General features: G+C 48.6%; 2 protein-coding genes across 5 annotated transcripts in view; one reads left to right on the top strand and one right to left on the bottom strand.

The window, feature by feature from the left end:
• Positions 1-5,827, bottom strand: part of LOC129489732 (general transcription factor II-I repeat domain-containing protein 2B) — an 85,708-nt gene extending 79,881 nt beyond the window's left edge. The window contains exon 1 of the mRNA XM_055292787.2: positions 5,680-5,827. The gene's annotated coding sequence lies outside the window, so the exon portion shown is untranslated. The remainder of the gene's footprint in view (positions 1-5,679) is intronic.
• Positions 5,694-18,855, top strand: part of RCC1L (RCC1 like) — a 48,568-nt gene continuing 35,406 nt past the window's right edge. For 3 of the 4 annotated variants that reach the window (XM_063646375.1, XM_055292807.2, XM_055292809.2), the window contains exons 1-5: positions 5,841-6,158; positions 8,804-8,933; positions 12,728-12,856; positions 14,815-14,881; positions 17,075-17,126. In XM_063646375.1, the coding sequence (XP_063502445.1) occupies positions 5,841-6,158; positions 8,804-8,933; positions 12,728-12,856; positions 14,815-14,881; positions 17,075-17,126 (696 nt within the window). Of the gene's footprint in view, positions 6,159-8,803; positions 8,934-12,727; positions 12,857-14,814; positions 14,882-17,074; positions 17,127-18,855 lie in introns of all 4 variants that reach the window. The other variant, XM_055292808.2, reaches the window with a different exon arrangement.

Below are 18,855 nucleotides of genomic sequence, written 5' to 3'. Positions count from 1 at the left end.
CCCAAAGTGTTGGGATTACAGATGTGAGCCATGACACCTGGCCAAAATAATGTTTTTTATATGGCAAGATGTATATGTGAGACTGTGGTTAAAGGAGCCTTTAGCCGTACCCATATATAATATTTTTAAATTTACTATTATTATTTTTTGAGAAGGAGTCTTGCTCTGTTGCCCAGGCTGGAATGCAGTGGCGCAATCTTGGCTCACTGCAACCTCCACCTCCCAAGTTCAAGTGATTCTCCTGCCTCAGGCTCCCAAGTAGCTGAGATTACAGGCGCCCACCACCATGCCCAGCTAATTATTGTATTTTTATTACAGACTGGGTTTCACCATGTTGGCCAGGCTGGTCTCGAACTCCTGACGTAGGGTGATCTGCCCGCCTCAGCCTCCCAAAGTGTTGGGATTACAGACATGAGCCACTGCTCCCGGCCGATTTATTATTATTTTTAAACAAGGAACTGCATGATACATTAATTGTATAATTAAAGTATAATAATACAAATAAAAACATGTAAGTTTAGTCTGGGCACCGTGGCTCATGCCTGTTATCCCAGCACTTTGGGAGGCCAAGGCGGGTAGATCACTTGAGGTCAAGAGTTCAAGACTACCCTGGCCAACACGGTGAAACCCCGACTCTACTAAATATACAAAAATTAGCCGGGCATGGTGGCAGGTCCCTGTAATCCCAGCTACTTGGGAGGCTGAGGCAGGAGAATCGCTTGAATCCGGGAGGAGGAAGTTGCAGTAAGCCAAGATCCTGCCACCGCACTCCAGCCTGGCAACAGAGTGAGACTCTGTCTCAAAAACAGACAAACAAACAAATGTAAGGTTAGTTAAGTTCACTCTTTCCCAGACTAGAGAATTTCAGCTACATCAAACGTCAAAATAATTAGAATGTGTACAGGAAAATGTCATCATAGGTGGCGAAGAAATTAGCTTGGCTAACATTAGCAGACATTTGGATACTCTGAGATAGCTGATAGTTTGACAGTAGTATCATCTTTTCCAAGCAAAAATTTGGACAGAAATGCAAGTATTTTCTAGCATAGAACCAGTCTACAAAACCAGCCAAGTTTTTTTCATTTTTGTTTGTTTGTTTGTTTTTGAGCCAGAATCTCTCTCTGTCGCCCAGGCTGGAGAGCAGTGGCGCGATCTCGGCTCACCGCAATCTCTGTCTCCTGAGTCCAAGCATTTCTCATGCTTCAGCCTCCTGTGTACCTAGGATTAAAGGCGCCTGCCACCACGCCCGGCTAATTTTTTTAATATTTTTAGTAGAGATAGCATTTCACCATGTTGGCCAGGCTTGTCTTGAACTCCTGACCTCAGGTGATCTACCTGCCTCGACCTCCCAAAGTGCTGGGATTACAGGCGTGAGCCACTGAGCCCAGCCAGAAAAGCAAGTATTTTCTAGCATAGAAGCAGTCTACAAAACCAACCAAGTTTTGATAGCAAAATAGGAAAGCCCAGTTGTGGCTACAAATCCAGCTCTTTATTGGCCAAATAGACGTTTAGGATGTTTTAGCCTGTCTTAGGAGACAGAATTGGTGGGTAAGTATTGCCACCCCGTGGCTGCGGTTCACATTGCAGTTTGTCCTTTTGTCTTCGAAATACTAAACCAAGGCTTGTGTCCTTTGGATATCCCTTAATAGTAAAATGTTTTAGAAATTTGAGAGACTCACATAGGGTTATTAAAATATTGACAAGTAAAAAAAATTTTAAAACCTACTATGAGTTTGTAAAAGACCAGATGTTGAGCCAGGCGGGGTGGCTCACGCCTGTAATTCCAGCACTTACGGAGGCCAAGGCAGGTGGATCACCTGAGGTCAGCAGTTCGAGACCAGCCTGGCCAACATAGTGAAACCCCGTCTCTACTAAAAATACAAAAATTAGCCAGGTGTTGTGATGGGTGCCTGTAATCCTAGCTATTCAGGAGGCTGAGGTAGGAGAATCACTTAGAACCCAGGAGGCGGAGGTTGCAGTGAGCCGAGACTGTGCCATTGCACTCCAGCCTTGATGAAAGAGCCAGACTCTGTTAAAAAAAAAAAAAAATCAGATGTTGAAAACCAAAAAACTAGAAAGGACATAAACTCAGATAAAAGGACAGTCCTGCTTATGAAAGGACAGTTCAAAATTTTTCTTTCCTTTTTTTTTTTTTTTGAGATAGGGTTTTGTTCCGTCACCCAGGCCAGAGTGCAGTGGTGCAAACACAGCTCACTACAGCCTCGACCTCCCAGGCTCAAGAATCCTCCCACCTCAGTCTCCCAAGTAGTTGGGACCACAAGCAGGCTCCAACATGCCAGGCTAATTTTTAAATTTTGTATACAGACAAGGTCTTGTTATGTTGCCCAGGCCGGTCTCGAACTCCTGGCCTCAAGCAGTCCTCCCACCTTAGCCTCCCAAAGTGCTGGGATTATAGGCATGAGCCACTCCACCCAGCTGAACTGTGTATACATTTCGTAAATATATAAATATTCCCTGTATTAACTATTAATATTAACTGTATTTATAATATTTATATAATTGTCCTTTATCAATATATGTCTCAGATTTATCAATTCAAGTGTGCCAAATTCTGTCTCTAAAAAATGAATAAATAAATGAATAAATAGGCTGGGCACGGTGGCTCACGCCTGTAATCCCAGCAGTTTGGGAGGCTGAGGCGGGTGGATCACCTGAGTTCAGGAGTTCGAGACCAGCCTGGCCAATAGGGTGGAACCCCGTCTCTACTAAAAATACAAAACAAAATTAGCCAGGTGTGGTGGTGGGCACCTGTAATTCCAGCTACTCAGGAGGCTGAGGCAGGAGAATCACTTGAGCCGGGAGGTGGAGGCTGCAGTGAGCTGAGGTCACGCCAGTGCACTACAGCCTGGGCAACAAAAGTGAAACTCCATCTCAAAAAAATGAAAATAAAGGAATAAATAAATACGGCAGAGATGGAGATAAGGTTTTTTGTTGTTGGTTTTTTTTTTTTTTTTTTTTGAGACGGAGTCTCGCTCTGTCGCCCAGGCTAGAGTGCAGTGGCACGATCGCGGCTCATTGCAAGCTCCGCCTCCTGGGTTCACGACATTCTCCTGCCTCAGCCTCTCCGAGTAGCTGGGACTACAGGCACCTGCCACCACGCCCGGCTAATTTTTTTTTTGTATTTTTAGTAGAGACGGGGTTTCACCGTGGTCTCGATCTCCTGACCTCGTGATCCGCCCGCCTCGGCCTCCCAAAGTGCTGGGATTACAAGCGTGAGCCACCGCGCCCAGCTGGTTTTTTTTTTGAGATGGAGTCTTGTTCTGTCACCCAGGCTGGAGTGCAGTGGCACGATCTTGGCTCACTGCAACCTCCGCCTCCCGGGTTCACGCAATTTTCCTGCCTTAGCCTCTGGAGTAGCTGGGATTACAGGCACACACCACCACACCCAGCTAATTTTTTGCGTATTTTTAGTAGAGACGGGGTTTCACTATGTTGGCCAGACTGGTCTCAAACTTCTGACCTCATGATCCGCCCGCCTCGGCCTCCCAAAGTGCTGGGATTACAGGCATGAGTCACCGCGCCCGGCTGGAGACAAGGTGCTTGTAACAGATACTTAATGTGGGTGGTGTCGGGAGTGAGACAGTGGGAGAGTTCATGAGTAATGCTTTCCTTCACGCAGAGGCAAACTGTTTTGGTCCTCTTTTCTGTTAGGGATTGAAAAGAACCCACTCACCAGATCAGTGTCCTGTATCATGTTTCAGAGGGTGCGTTGATCTCTTCTGGTAAAACAGATGCCATGGCTGGGTGCGGTGGCCCAGGCATGTAATCCCAGCACTTTGGGAGGTGGAGGTGGGCAGAACACCTGAGGTCAGGAGTTGGAGACCAGTCATGGCCAACATGGTGAAACCCCGTCTCTACTAAAATTACAAAAAATTAACCGGGTGTGGTTGTGCACACCTGTAATCCCAACTACTTGGGAGGCTGAGGCAGGAGAATTGCTTGAACCCAGGAGGTGGAGGTTGCAGTGAGTTGAGATCGCGCCACCGCACTCAAGCCTGGGTGATGGAGTGAAACTCTGTCTGAAAAAACAAACAAACAAACAAACAAAAAAACAGACGGCACACTTGACACAGCAGCTATGAGTTGGACCATGCACTTGCCTAAATGTATGGTGGGGTCCCCTGTCCCCTACCACAATCCATCTTTTTTTTTTTTTTTTTTTGAGATGGAGCCTCCCTCTGTCACCAGGCTGGAGTGCAATGGTGCGATCTCGGCTCACCGCAACCTCCGCCTCCTGGGTTTAAGCAATTCTCCTGCCTCAGCCTCCCGAGTAGCTGGGACTACAGGTGTGTGCCACCACGCCCAGCTAATTTTTGTATTTTCAGTAGAGACAGGGTTTCACTATGTTGGCCAAGATGGTCTCCATCTCTTGACCTCGTGATGTGCCTGCCTCGGCCTCCCAAAGTGCTGGGATTATAGGCGTGAGCCACTGTGCCTGGCCAATCCACCAGTTTTTTTAGGAGCCAAACAGGTGAACTCAATGGGGAGCTACCCATTGGATAGGAATCAGCACCCCTCTGAATCCTTCACATCTTTGAAGGTGGCACTAGCGTCTACAATTCCATGTGGCAAACAGCATGTGTTCTGATTGAATACTGGCTGGGTCAAGACAGGGTAAGGGGACCGATGTGAACAGCTAAGTTTATCTATCCCAAATGTGTCCTTGGATGCCAGGGAACTTACTACCAGGTGAGTCCATAGACACATTTATTTTTACTTTTATATTTACATTTAATTTAATTTATTTTTTTTTTTCAGAGACAGGGTCTCACTCTGCTGTCCTGGCTGGAGTGCAGTGGTGCAATCGTGGTTCACTGCAGCCTCGAACTCCTGGGCTTAAGCCATCCACCTGCCTCAGTCTCCCAAGTAGCTGGTACCACAGGTGCACATCATGCCGAGCTAATTTTTACATTTTTTTTTTTTGTAGAGAAAGGGTCCCACTATGTTGCTCAGGCTGGTCTTGAACTCTCAAGTGATTCTCCCACCTTTGTCTTCCAAAGTGCTGGAAGACTGGGTCCGCCGCAGGGAATAGATTTCATAGCCCGGCAGACTGGTGGTTTCAGTGCCTTCATGAATTTTACTCCCTGTAGTAAGAGGCTTTCCATGAGCAGTCCTGTGGTCACCACATTTTATCAGTGGATTTTCCCCAGTCACCTTCCATAAAACAGGCCTGCACAGGCCGGGGGCGGTGGCTCATGCTAGTAATCCCAGCACTTTGGGAGGCCGAGGTGGGTGGATCACTGGAGGTCAGGAGTTCAAGACCAGCCTGGCCAACATCGTGAAACCCCGTCTCTACTAAAAATACAAAAATTAGCCGGGCGTGGTGGCGCACGCCTGTGGTCCCAGCTACTCGGGAGGCTGAGACACGAGAGTCTCTTGAACCCGGGAGGGGGAGGTTGCAGTGAGCTGTCTGTCTCAAGGTGAGTAATAGGTTTGAGGGGACCTGGGCAGGGGATGCGAAGGCAGCAGGGAACCGCTCACTCCAGCTCGCTGTCGCTGGAAGACGGCCTGGGGCGGCGTGGGAGCAGACCGGAGCGGGGATGGCTGCAGCAAGGCCGGGTGGGAAATGTCGAGGGGCAACAGCAAGGGAGCAAAACAGGACACGAAGTTTTGCTAAGGGACAAGAATCCTAATCCCGCCCCTAACCCCGCCCCTCACCTCACCATCGCCACGCCCCACCTCCCTGAGCCTTGGGTGGCCGTCAGCGCCTTTGCCTTCAACCCGGAGTAAAGGTGGCCGCAACCTCTTCCGCCGAGGCGTGGTGTTAAGGGTCACGCAAGATGGCGGCGCCCAGAGGCTGCTGAGGCGTGGAACGGAGGATGGCGCTGGTGGCTGGGGCTCGGCTGGCGCGGCGGCGGCTGAGCGGGCCGGGGCCGGTGCGAGGGCACTGGACGGCGGCCGGGCGCTCGCGGAGCCGGCGCGAAGCGGCAGAAGCCGAGGCGGAGGTGCCCGTGTTCCAGTACGTGGGCGAGCGCGCTGCCCGCGCCGATCGCGTCTTCGTGTGGGGCTTCAGCTTCTCGGGGGCGCTAGGCGTGCCCTCCTTTGTGGTGCCCAGCTCCGGGCCCGGGCCCCGCGCCGGCGCCCGGCCGCGCCGCAGGATCCAGCCCGTGCCCTATCGCCTGGAGCTGGACCAAAAGGTGCGGGCCGCGGCTTCCTCCCTCCCTCCCTCTCTCTCTTCCGCACTCCCGGTCTCCCTCGACCTGTTCGGCTCTCTTCAAGAAGTTGGCTCCTCTGGGTGGCCAGACTTCCGGGATGACGACCCTCGAGCTGGCTGCAAGCCCAGGAGGGGAAGGCGTTAGTGGTGGCCATCAATATTTATTGGGTGGCAGTGCTAGATGTTGTGCCGGGTTGTGTCATTCGCTTAGCACCCAGTGAGTCGACAGTTGTTTTCCCCAATTACAGGAGAGGAAGGGGAGGCCCCAAGGCCCCACCGCTGCTAGCTGTTTATATGCGGTGGGATTCTCATTCAGCCCAGCGTGACTGCAGGAGTTCTGATGTTAGGAAAGCAAAATTCAAAAGCCCATTGAAAATGTATACCAGCTGAGGTGTTTCAATGAGCAACTCAGAAAGGGGATTTTTTTTTTTAATTTATTTATTAGAGACAGGGTCTCGCTCTGTTGCTCAGGCTGGAGTGCAGTGGTGTCATCATAGCTCACTGCAGCCTTGACCTCCTGGGCTCAAGAGATCGTCCTGCCACCTCGCCCAGGAAATTTTTGTGTTTTTAGTAGAGATGGGGTTTCGCCATGTTGGCTAGACTGGGCTTGAACTGAACTCAAGCGATCCGCCCGCCTTGGCCTCCCAAAGTGCTGGGATTACAGGCGTGAGCCACTGTGCCCGGCTGAAAGGATTGATTTTAAAATCAAACCATCTTTGGTCTGTATCCAACCCCACTGGAAGCCCCGTCTTGTCGTCGGGACAGTGAAGGGAGGATTGATGAGAGTGTAGTTAAAACACCCAACAAAGACCTTGGGGTTGTCACTGTGTTAAATTCACAGTAGCTGTAGTACTGAGTTTTCCTTTTCATGGTAATAGCCTGAGAACGTAACGGCGTAGTGTCAGTGAAAAGCATGCAGTCAAGTTACTCAACCTTTAGGAGCCACACTTTCTCATCTGCCTTATACTACTGCTAACAGCAATAAGAAATAGAAAATATGATAAAAAAAGCAATAACAAAAACTAAACAACAACAACAAAAAAACATTAAATATAGGCCAGGTGTGGTAGCTCATGCCTGTAATTTCAGCACTTTGGGAGGCCAGGGCAGGAGGATCATTTGAGCCCAAGAGTTTGAGACCAGCCTGGGTAACATAGTGAGAACTCATCTCTCTCTCTCTCTCTCTCTCTCTATATATATATATATATATATGTATATATATACACGTATATATATACATATATATGTATATATGTATGTATAAATTTAAAATACAAAATAGAGTACAAAATAGTTTTTTGTTTTTTTTTATCTGGTTCTGTTGCCCAGGCTGGAGTGCAGTGGCATGATCATGGGTCACTGCAGCCTCGACCTCCTGGGTTCAAGTGAGCCTCCTGCTTCAGCCTCCCATGTAGCTGGGACCATAGACATACGCTACTATGCCTAGCTTAAATTTTGATTTTTTCATAAAGACAGGTTGTCACTTTGTTGCCCAGGCTTAAAATATAGCTCTTACCTTGAGATAGGTACTATTCCCTAGAAGGGCTTTAGCTATATTAACTGGTTTAGTCTTCATAACAGTGCAGTGAGAGAGATGGTACTATTATCATCTTTACTTTTTAGAGAACGAGAAACAGATATAAAGTAATCTATCTCAGGTCACACAGTTGGTAAGGATGGAGCCAGGATTCAAACTAAGGAGATCTGTCAACTTACCTGCCACGTTAAGAGATGGTGGTGTTTTTCGTTTTGTTTTGTTTTGAGACAGAGTCTTATTCTTGTCACCCAGGCTGGAGTGCAGTGGCGCCATCTTGGCTCACTGCAACCTCCGCCTCCCAGGTTCAAGCACTTCTCCTGCCTCAGCCTCCCGAGTAGCTGAGATTACAGGCACACGCCACCATGCCTAGCTAATTTTTGTATTTTTAATAGAGATGGGGTTTCACCATGTTGGCCAAAGCGGGTCTCGAACTCCTGACCTCAAGTGATCTGCCTGCCTCAGCCTCCCAAAGTGCTGGGATTACAGGTGTGAGCCACTGTACTCGGCTGCTACATAGTGTCTTGGTCTTGGTGAATGGGGATGGTAATACCTAGTGGTAAGCTGGCATTTACCACTATATTCATGGTCTATGTGTAAATCACCCTTCATAGACTGATTATAAAGATTAAATGAGATAATACTTATCAAACATATAGTAAATGCTCAATAAATGCTAGTTGCTGTCTTAATAATATGTGTTCTTGGGCCAGGCACTGTGGCTGACGCATGTAGTCCCAACATCTTGGGAAGCCAAGGCGGACAGATCACTTGAGGCAAGGAGTTAGAGATCAGCTGGGCCAACATGGTGAAACTCTGTCTCTGCTAAAAATACCGAGGTTAGCCAGATGTGGTGCACATACCTGTAGTCTCAGCTACTCGGGAGGCTTGAACCTGGGAGATGGAGATTGCAGTGAGCCGAAATCACACCACTGCATTCCAGCCTGGGCAGCAGAGTGAGACTGTCTCAAAAACAACAAAAAAAAACCCCGAAAATAGTATATATTCTTGGATTTGATAAATAACCTGTCATTTATTACTGAACAATCTTGACATTGCAAATCAGTTCATGCTTTGTGGGAACTGCTTTTCAGATTTCGTCTGCTGCTTGTGGCTATGGATTCACACTGCTGTCCTCTAAGACCGTGGATGTTACGAAAGTCTGGGGGATGGGACTCAACAAAGATTCTCAGCTTGGATTTCACAGGAGCCGGAAAGATAAAAGTGAGCATCCCTACCTTGTCTCCTCTCTGCCGGGATTGGTCTGAGAAAGCTCTTTATTTTTTATTTTTTATTTTTTGAGACAGAGTCTCGCTGTTGCCAGGCTAGAGTGCAGTGGCGAGATCCTGGCTCACTGCAACCTCCACCTCCTGGGTTCAAGTGATTCTCCTGCCTCAGCCTCCCGAGTAGCTGGGATTACAGGCACACGCCACCATGCCTGGCTAATTTTTGCATTTTTAGTAGAGTTGGGGTTTCACTATGTTCACCAGGCTGGTCTCGAACTCCTGAGCTCAGGTGATCCACCCTTCTCAGCCTCCCAAAGTGCTGTGATTACAGGCGTGAGCCACAGCGCCCAGCCCTCCCTTTGGTGTTCAAGAACATGGTTACATAAACCAAACCATAGCAAAGAAATAGACGAAAACTTAAAGGGATGTTGTTTGAAACCAACATCCTTTGGGCTAGATTATTTTTTAGCCTCTTTGGTAACAATGTTGAACCATCAGGCAATGGGCAAGCACCTGGCATTTGCAGATAAGTAAAGATGTTTTTTTGTGGCCTAAAAGAGATGACCTTTTTTCCTAGCTTGGAGACAGACAGCCTGAAGTACTCTGCAGTGTCTAGAATATGTTTTGGGGGGAAAAGGCAGTGAAATCGTTAACATGGAGGCTTTATTCCAAATGTTGGAGCCTCGGATGTAAAAATGTTAGAAATAAATTATAATGGTATTTTAAAAAGTAGACATTAGCCTGGCTGGGCGTGGTGCCTCACACCTGTAATCCCAGCACTTTGGGAAGCCGAGGAGGGCAGATCACTTGAGGCCAGGAGTTCGAGACCAGCCTGGCCAACATGGTGAAACCCCATCTCTACTAAAAATATAAAAAATTAGCCGGGCATGGTGGCACACACCTGTATAGTCCCAGCTACTTCGGAGGCTGAGGCACAAGAATCTCTTGAACCCGGGAGGTGGAGGTTGCAGTGAGTCGAGATCATGCCACTACACTCCAGCCTGGGTGACAGAATGAGACTGTCCTAAACAAACAAACAAACGAACAGAAAAGTAGACATTAGCTAAAAATTACTATGAGAACAGTAAGAAATATTTCCTTGGCCAGGCACAGGGGCTCACACCTGTAATCCCAGCACTTTGGGAGGCCAAGGTGGGAGGGATTGCTTGAGGCCTGGAGTTCCAGACCACCCTGGGCAACATAGTGAGACTCTGTCTCTAAAAAAAAAAAAAAAAATGAAAAAGAATTAGCTGAGCATGGTGGCATGTACCTATAATCCTAGTTACTCCAGAGGCTGAAGTAGGAGGATTGCTTGAGCCCAGGAGTTTGAGGCTGCAGTGAGCGGTGATTGCACCACGGCACTCCAGCCTGGGCAATGGAGCAAGACCATGTCTCTTAAAAAAAAAAAAAAAGAGTTCCTAAAATAGAGAGGAAATGCCAGGCACGGTGCCTCACACCTGTAATCCCAGCACTTGGGAGGCCGAGGCGGGCGGATCACGAGGTCAGAAGTTCGAGACTAGCCTGACCAACATGGTGAAACCCCATCTCTGCTAAAAATGCAAAAACTAGCTGGGCATGGAGGCGCGCGCCTGTAACCCCAGCTACTCGGGAGGCTGGGGCAGGAGAATCGCTTGAACCCAGGAGGCAGAGGTTGCAGTGAGCCAAGATTGCGCCACTGTACTCCAGCCTGGGCGACAGGGCAAGACTCCTTCTCAAAAATAAATAAATAAATAAATAAAATGAAATAGGAAATTACACACTGGACAAATACATACTGGACAAACCTTTCATTTTTGTTTTTTCCTGTTCCCTTGTTCACAGACAAATACATTTTTACATACATAGCGTATATTTTGTTTTCTGTCTTTTTTCATTTATTTTATATCAGATGTCTTTTTTTTTTTGTTTGAGATGGAGTCTTGCTGTCGCCCAGGCTGGAGTGCAGTGGCATGATCTCGGCTCGCTGCAACCTCCATCTCCTGGGTTCAGGTGATTCTCCTGCCTTGGCCTCCTGAGTAGCTGGTACTACAGGTGCCCGCCATCACACCTGGCTAACTTGGGGATTTTAGCAGAGACAGAGGTTTCACCATGTTGGCCAGGTTGGTGTTGAACTCCTGACCTCAAGTGATCCGCCTGCCTTGGCCTCCCCGAGTGCTGGGATTACAGGTGTGAGCCACCATGCCCGACCTATATATCAGATGTCTTTTATAAGTCAGTATTGAAGTCTTTATTAGCTGTAAGATGTTACATTTTTTTTTTTTTTTTTTTTTTTTTTTGAGTCAGAGTTTCGCTCTTGCTGTCCAGGCTGGAGTGCAATGGCATGATCTTGGCTCACTGCAGCCTCCTCCTCCTGGGTTTAAGCAATTCGCTTGCCTCAGCTTTCCGAGTAGCTGGGATTACAGGCATGTGCCACCATGCCTGGCTAATATTGTATTTTTAGTAGAGATGGGGTTTCTCCACGTTGGTCAGGCTAGTCTCAAGCTCCCGACCTCAGGTGATCCACCTGCCTCGGCCTCCCAAAGTGGTGGGATTACAGGCGTGAGCCACCGTGCCCAGCCCACATTACATTTTTTATACCTTTTATTCAGAGCAATTTTAGATGTACAGAAGTGTACAGAGTAGTATGATGTGGCATCACCAGCTTCAGGCATCATCAACTCATGCCAGTCTTGTTTTTTTCATTTTTCCCACCTTCCCCCTCAATAAATTTGAAGCAAATTCCAACAGTTTAATTTTTTTCGGGGGTGGGGGGAAACAGGGTCTTGCCCTGTCACCCATGTTAGAGTGCAGTGTCATGATCACTGCTCACTGCAGCCTTAACCTCCCTGGCCCAAGTGATTCTCCCACCTCAGCCTCCAAAGTAGCTGGAAGTGATCCTCCCACCTCAGCCTCCCAAGTAGCTGGGACCACAGGCATGCACCATTATGCTCGGCTGATTTTTGTATTTTTGTATTTTTTTTTGAAACGGTGTCTCGCTCTGTCTCCCAGAAGGCTGGAGTGCAGTGGTGCAATCTTGGCTCACTGGCAACCTCTGCCTCCTGGGTTCAAGTGATTCTCCTGCCTCAGCCTCCTGAGTAGCTGGGACTACAGGCGTCCACCATCACGTCTGGCTAATTTTTAGTAGAGACAGGGGTGTCACCATGTTGGCCAGGTGGGTATCGAACTCCTGACCTCAAGTGATCCACCTGCTTTGGCCTTCCGAAGCGCTGGGATTACAGGCATGAGCCACTGTGCCCGGCCAAGATTTCTTTAATAAGAAGACCAAGTATGCTTTCTTTTTTCCAGACGAAGTCTCGCTCTTGTCCCCCAGGCTGAAGTGCAATGGTGTGATCTCAGCTCACTGCAGCCTCCGCCTCCCAGGTTCAAGCAATTCTCCTGCCTCAGCCTCCCGATTAGCTGGGATTACAGGCGCCCGCCACCATGCCCGGCTAATTTTTGTATTTTAAATACAGGCAAGGTTTCACCATTTTGGCAAGGCTGGTCTCGAACTCCTGACCTCAGGTGATCCGCCCACTTGGGCCTCCCAAAGTGCTGGGATTACAGGCTTGAGCCACTGCGCCTGGCCAGAAGACCAAGTATGCTTTTCTGGAACCTGCATCGTGTAATAGAGGCAGCCCATGCCATGGGCTGGGAGTTGGGCTTCTGGTCCTCGCTCTGTCCCTAACTTACCTGCCTTGATGAGTCTTTCCTACCTCTGACTCTCTTTTTTCCAGTGCAGTAGTGTGGAGTTGGACAGTATGATTTCCAGTGGTAGAAATGCATGCCTCAATCGGTGTCCTGTGTCTTTTCCAGCGAGGGGTTACGAGTATGTGTTGGAGCCCTCACCCGTCTCCCTGCCTCTGGACAGACCTCAGGAGACACGGGTGCTGCAGGTCTCCTGCGGCCGAGCTCACTCTCTTGTGTTGACTGACAGGGAAGGAGGTGAGTTGACCTATTGGAGGGTGATGGAAGAGTGCAGGGACCATTTCACTGTGAACTGGAGCCTCAGCCTCAGATCAGGCCTGAGTGGCTTGTTCGATTGAGCCACATCTAATGAGTGAAACGTGGCATTTCCTGAGCAGATCAGTGGGATTGCTCAAGACGGCTGGACAAACCTTGTTGATTCTTTTTTATTTTTATATATTTTTTTTTGAGACTGAGTCTCGCTTTGTCGCCCAGGCTGGAGTGCAGTGGCGTAATCTTGGCTCACTGCAAGCACCGCCTCCCGGGTTCACGCCATTCTTCTGCCTCAGCCTCCCGAGTGGGACTACAGGCGCCCGCCACCACACCCAGCTAATTTTTTGTATTTTTAGTAGAGACGGGGTTTCACTGTGTTAGCCAGGATGGTCTCAATCTCCTGACCTCGTGATCCGCCCACCTTGGCCTCCCAAAGTGCTGGGATTACAGGAATGAGCCACCGCATCTGGCCACCTTGTTGATTCTTATGTGCTCTGCTCTCTGGTTCTTGGAAAATCGCATATATTTATAAATGTAACTATACACAAGGCAGCCTGATCCATTTGTTATGAAGTCACTGAGCTGGGAGGTGTGTAGAAGTGGCTTTTTCTTTTTTTCTTCTTCTTTTTTTTTTTTTTTTTTTTGAGACAGAGTCTCACTGTGTTGTCCAGGCTGGAGTGCAGTGGTGTGATTTTGGCTCACTGCAACCTCTGCCTCCCAGGTTCAAGCAATTCTCCGGCCTCAGCCTCCCGAGTAGCTGGGATTACAGGTGCCCACCACCATGCCTGGCTAATTTTTGTATTATTTGTAGAGACAGGGTTTCTCCACATTGGCCAGGCTGGTCTTGAACACCTGACCTCAGGTGATCCGCCCGTCTCGGCCTCCCAAAGTGCTGGGATTACAGACGTGACCCACTGTGCCCGGCCAGAAGTGGCTTTTTCTACTGGTATTGAAAGAAGCCTGTTTGCTAACACATCTTCTAAGTGGTTGGGGGCTTTCAGAGTCCGGGCCCCTGGGTAACACGGCCCCTTTTTAGAAAAGGGGTTTTTCCGGGGAAAGGTCAATGTGATCACATTTTTCACATTTCATTTTCTTTTTTTTTTTTTTTTTTTATCTGAGACGGAGTCTTGCTCTGTCACCCAGGCTGGAGTGCAGTGGCACGATCTCAGCTCACTGCAGCCTCTATCTCCCGGGTTCAGGTGATTCTCCTGCCTCAGTTTCCCGGTAGCTGGGACTACAGGCACCCACCACTGTGCTTGGCTAATTTTTGTATTTTTAGTAGAGACAGGGTTTTACCATGTTGGCCAGTCTGGCCTTGAACTCCTGACCTCAAGTGATCCACCTGCCTTGGCCTCCCAAAAAGCTGAGATTACAGTCATGAGCCACTGTGCCTAGCCTCAAATTTCATTTTCTGGCTGAGTGTGCTCTGTAGGAGAAGGCGGAGGTGGCATTTAGGAGCTCTTTCTTTTTTCTTTTTTTAATTAGAAAGTAAACTTTAATGTCGAAAATGCAAACTTGGGGAAGACAGAAAAGATCACACACAAGGCTGTCACCTCACACTTGGAAGGTTGCACAGCGGCTGGGCAGAGGTGCTCCTGACTTCCTAGACAGGGCAGAGGCGTTGCATTTAGGAGCTCTTTCTAGAGGGGATTGGTGTTAAGGGCAGCCGGGTGACAGGTGTGGGGAGTCCGGTTCTAGCCTCAGAAGGTGGAATTCCCAAGAAGTGGATCTAGGGCCAGGAGGGGAAGGCGGGTCTAGATCCCTCCATGCCCCATGGGAGTTTCTGCAGAGCCTGAGAAAGTTGGAGAAGGAAACCCAGGGGCAGTTGGGGGGGTGGGGGTGAGCTAACCAGGACGGGACCACCAGCGAGACCCCTTCCAGTCCTCACATTCTAGGATCCCACAAACCTGCAAAACTGATTTAATCGGTGGTGTTATTTTTAGTCTTCAGCATGGGAAACAATTCTTATGGGCAATGTGGAAGAAAGGTGGTCGAAAATGAAATTTACAGGTGAGTTCCCAAAAGGCCTACCCTTCCTCTTGTTGAGTTAAATGTCAAAACGTTTCTATGGAGATGACTGTGGTAAACCCGTGGGGCTGTCAGAGGCATGCCTGAGAGAGGGCCGTGAGAACTCAACAGAAAGCTGGGGGAGTGCTATCTGTTTCAGATTGAGCGCCATGCGTTAGCTTGGTGGGAGAGGAGGGGGCATGAGCATTGATTGGTTTTAACGTGTAAAACCTCTGGATAAATTTTTTATTTTTATTTTTTTGAGATGGAGTCTTGCTCTGTCGCCAGGCCAGAGTGCAGTGGCGCAATCTTGGTTCACTGCAACCTCCGCCTCCCAGGTTCAAGCAAGTCCTGTGCCTCAGCCTCCTGAGTAGCTGGGACTATAGGCACGCGCCAGCACGCCCAGCTAATTTTTGTAGTTTTAGTAGAGATGGGGTTTCACCATATTGGCCAGAATGGTTTCCATCTCTTGACCTCATCATCTGCCTGCCTTGGCCTCCCAAAGTGCTGGGATTACAGGCATGAGCCGCCACGCCCCGCCCTCTTATGATGAATTTTTACAAATTAAGTTTTTATTTTACCAAATTGATTTTTAAACATTCCCCTTTATTCATTTTATTTTTATTTCATTTTTTTCATTTTAGTTTTATTTATTTATTGTTTGTTTGTTTGTTTGAGACGGAGTCTCACTGTGTCATGCAGGCTGGAGTGTAGTGGTGAGATCTAGGCTCACTGCAACCTCCGCCTCCCGGGTTCAAGCGATTCTCATGTCTCAGCCTACCGAGTTGCTGGGATTACAGGCGTCTGCTGCCACACCTGGATAATTGTTTGTATTTTTTTTTTTTTTTTTTTTTGAGACGGAGTCTCGCTCTGTCACCCAGGCTGGAGTGCAGTGGCGCAATCTCGGCTCACTGCAAGCTCCGCCTCCCGGGTTCACGCCATTCTCCTGCCTCAGCCTCTCCGAGTAGCTGGGACTACAGGCGCCCGCCACCACGCCCGGCTAATTTTTTTGTATTTTTAGTAGAGACGGGGTTTCACCGGGGTCTCGATCTCCTGACCTCGTGATCCGCCCACCTCGTCCTCCCAAAGTGCTGGGATTACAAGCGTGAGCCACCACACCCGGCAATTGTTTGTATTTTTAGTAGAGAGGGTTTTGTTATGTTGGCCAGGCTGGTTTCAAACTCCTGACCTCAAGAGATCCGCCCGCCTCGGCCTCTAAAAGTGCTGGAATTGGCTGGGTGCGGTGGCTCACGCCTGTAATCCCAGCACTTTGGGAGTCCGAGGCGGGCGGATCACAAGGTCAGGAGATCGAGACCATCCTGGCTAACACGGTGAAACCCCGTCTCTACTAAAAATATAAAAAAATTAGCCAGGTGTGGTGGTGGGCGCCTGCAGTCCAAGCTACTTGGGAGGCTGAGGCAGGAGAATGGTGTGAACCCAGGAGGCGGAGCTTGCAGTGAACTGAGATTGCGCCACAGCACTCCAGCCTGGGTGACAGAGCAAGACGCTGTCTCAAAAAAAAAAATAAAAAAAAATAAAATAAAAAAAAGTGCTGGAATTACAGGCGTGACCCACCGCGCCCGGCCAGTTCTTTTCATTTTAGTGTTTAAAAACACTTCCCTCTAGTTCCTTGCATGATGTTGGAGGGCCTTAACACCACTTTCAACTTTGGCCATGTGTTAAAATCACCTAGGATTGGCCGGGCGCGGTGGCTCACGCTTGTAATCCCAGCACTTTGGGAGGCCGAGGCAGGCGGATCATGAGGTCAGGAGATCGAGACCACGGTGAAACCCCGTCTCTACTAAAAATACAAAAAATTAGCCGGGCATGGTGGCGGGCGCCTGTAGTCCCAGCTACTCGGAGAGGCTGAGGCAAGAGAATGGCGTGAACCCGGGAGGCGGAGCTTGCAGTGAGCCGAGAGCGCACCACTGCAGTCTGGCGTGGGTGAAAGAGCGAGACTCCGTCTCAAAAAAAAAAAAAAAAAAAAAAAAAATCACCTAGGATTTTGTTTGGCTTTACTTTCATGCCCAGGCCTGACTCGACCTCAAATTTGACCTTGAGAGTTACCCTAACAGTTACTGTGTGTGCAGAGGGGACGGACCATCAGTTGGGGTGGTTGGGGTGACAGGGAAAGGGCTGCACAGTGCTTGTCATGACTGCATCCCTTGCTTCTTCCCAATTTGTTCCTGGCTGTAGCGAAAGTCACAGAGTCCACAGAATGCAGGACTTCGATGGCCAAGTGGTCCAGGTAAGAGAGATGGGCCGAGAGCTGCTTGTTCTGTTCCTGGGGTGCTTTTGAAAAGTTGAGATTTGGGTAGGGTGATGGCAAATTTGTTGGGGAGATTTTCTGAATTATTTTAGTAAAAATTATAGCCTACTTACTATAGGCCAGGATTTATGCTAGATTCTAGGGATACAAAGTTTAATAAGATTTTGGGGCCGGGCATGGTGGCTCATACCTGTAATCCCAGCACTTTGGGAGGCTGAGACAGGTGGATCACCTGAAGTCAGGAGTTCCAGATCACCCTGGCCAACATGGTGAAACCCCGTCTTTACTAAAAATACGAAAATTAGCCAGTGTGGTGGCATATGCCTGTAATCCCAGCTACTCAGGAGGCTGAGGCACAGGAATTGCTTGAACCTGGGAGGTGGAGGCTGCAATGAGCTGAGAGATTGCACCACTGCACTCCAGCCTGAACAACAGAGCAAGACTCTGTCTCAAAAAAAAAAAAAAAGATTTCTGGGGATGACACTCTAGTGAGTGAACAAGTTAAAAAGCTAACTGAGGCCAGATGTGGTGGCTCATACCTGTAACCTCAGTCTCTGGGGAGGCTGAGGCAAAAGTATCACAGCACTTGCTGTATTTATGCATATATGCATTTAAATATTTATTATAGGTACTTACCATGAGCCAGGCACTATTCTGGGGATGAGAATAAAATGGAGAGCAAAATACCGCTGGCCTAGAATACCACAGCACTAATTATATTGTGATATGGCTGGCTTTTTGGTTATATTTGGAAGTTTTTTAGAGACAGGGTCTCACTCTATTGTCTAGGCTGGAATGCAGTGGCACGATCATAGCTCTCTGCAGGCTTGAACTCTTGGACTCAAGTGATCTTCTTGCCTCAGTCCCCGGAGTAGCTGGGTCTACAGGCGTGCATCACCATCCTCGGCTAATTACTTTATTTTAAAGAGACAGATTCTCACTGTGTTGGCCAGGCTGGTCTCAAACTCTTGGCCTCAAGCTGTCCTTCCACCTTGGCTGCCCAAACTGTTGGGATTATGGGTGTAAGCCACCATGCCAGGCCTCCTTCACCTATTAGACTGAGTGACTTTGTGCAAGTTACCAGACATCTCTAAGATTCTTTTTTTTTTTTTTTTTTTTTTTTTAGTGCAGTGTCACAATCTCATCTCAGAGCAACCTCCGCCTCCTGGGTTCAAGCGATTCTCGTGCCTCAGACTCCCGAGTTGCTGGGATTACAGGCACGTGCCACCACACCTGGCTAATTTTTGTATTTTTAGTAGAGATGGGGTTTCACCATGTTGTCCAGGCTGGTCTTGAACTCCTGACCTCAAGTGATCCGCCTGCCTTGGCCTCCCAAAGTGCTGGGATTACAGGAGTGAGTCACTGTGCCCAGCTGAGATTCAGTTTCTTACTAGGTGGTTTTGGTTATTGACTTAGCACAGTGCCTGGTGTAAAAATTATTCAATAGATGGTGCTTTTCATTGGGCAGTTAGAAAAATGAGTCTGGAACTGAGGAGAGTTGTTGAGACCGGAGATCACAGTGCAGAGGCCACAGTTAAGCATTGGGAATGGCTGCCATCTCCCAGGGTAGCATGAGGAGTGAGGAGAGAGGAGGGCAGGAGACAGACCCTGGAGAGAGATCCCAACAGCAAAGGGTCTGAAGTAGGGGCTGAGTGCGTGAGCAAGGCTGGAAGCTGTGAAAGTAGAAGAGAGGGCTGGGAGGAGAGGG

Source organism: Symphalangus syndactylus, chromosome 9 (assembly GCF_028878055.3).
Source record: "Symphalangus syndactylus isolate Jambi chromosome 9, NHGRI_mSymSyn1-v2.1_pri, whole genome shotgun sequence".
NCBI lineage: Eukaryota > Metazoa > Chordata > Mammalia > Primates > Hylobatidae > Symphalangus > Symphalangus syndactylus.
Note: the sequence above shows the minus strand (reverse complement) of the source record. Positions and strands in the feature narration are given on the sequence as shown.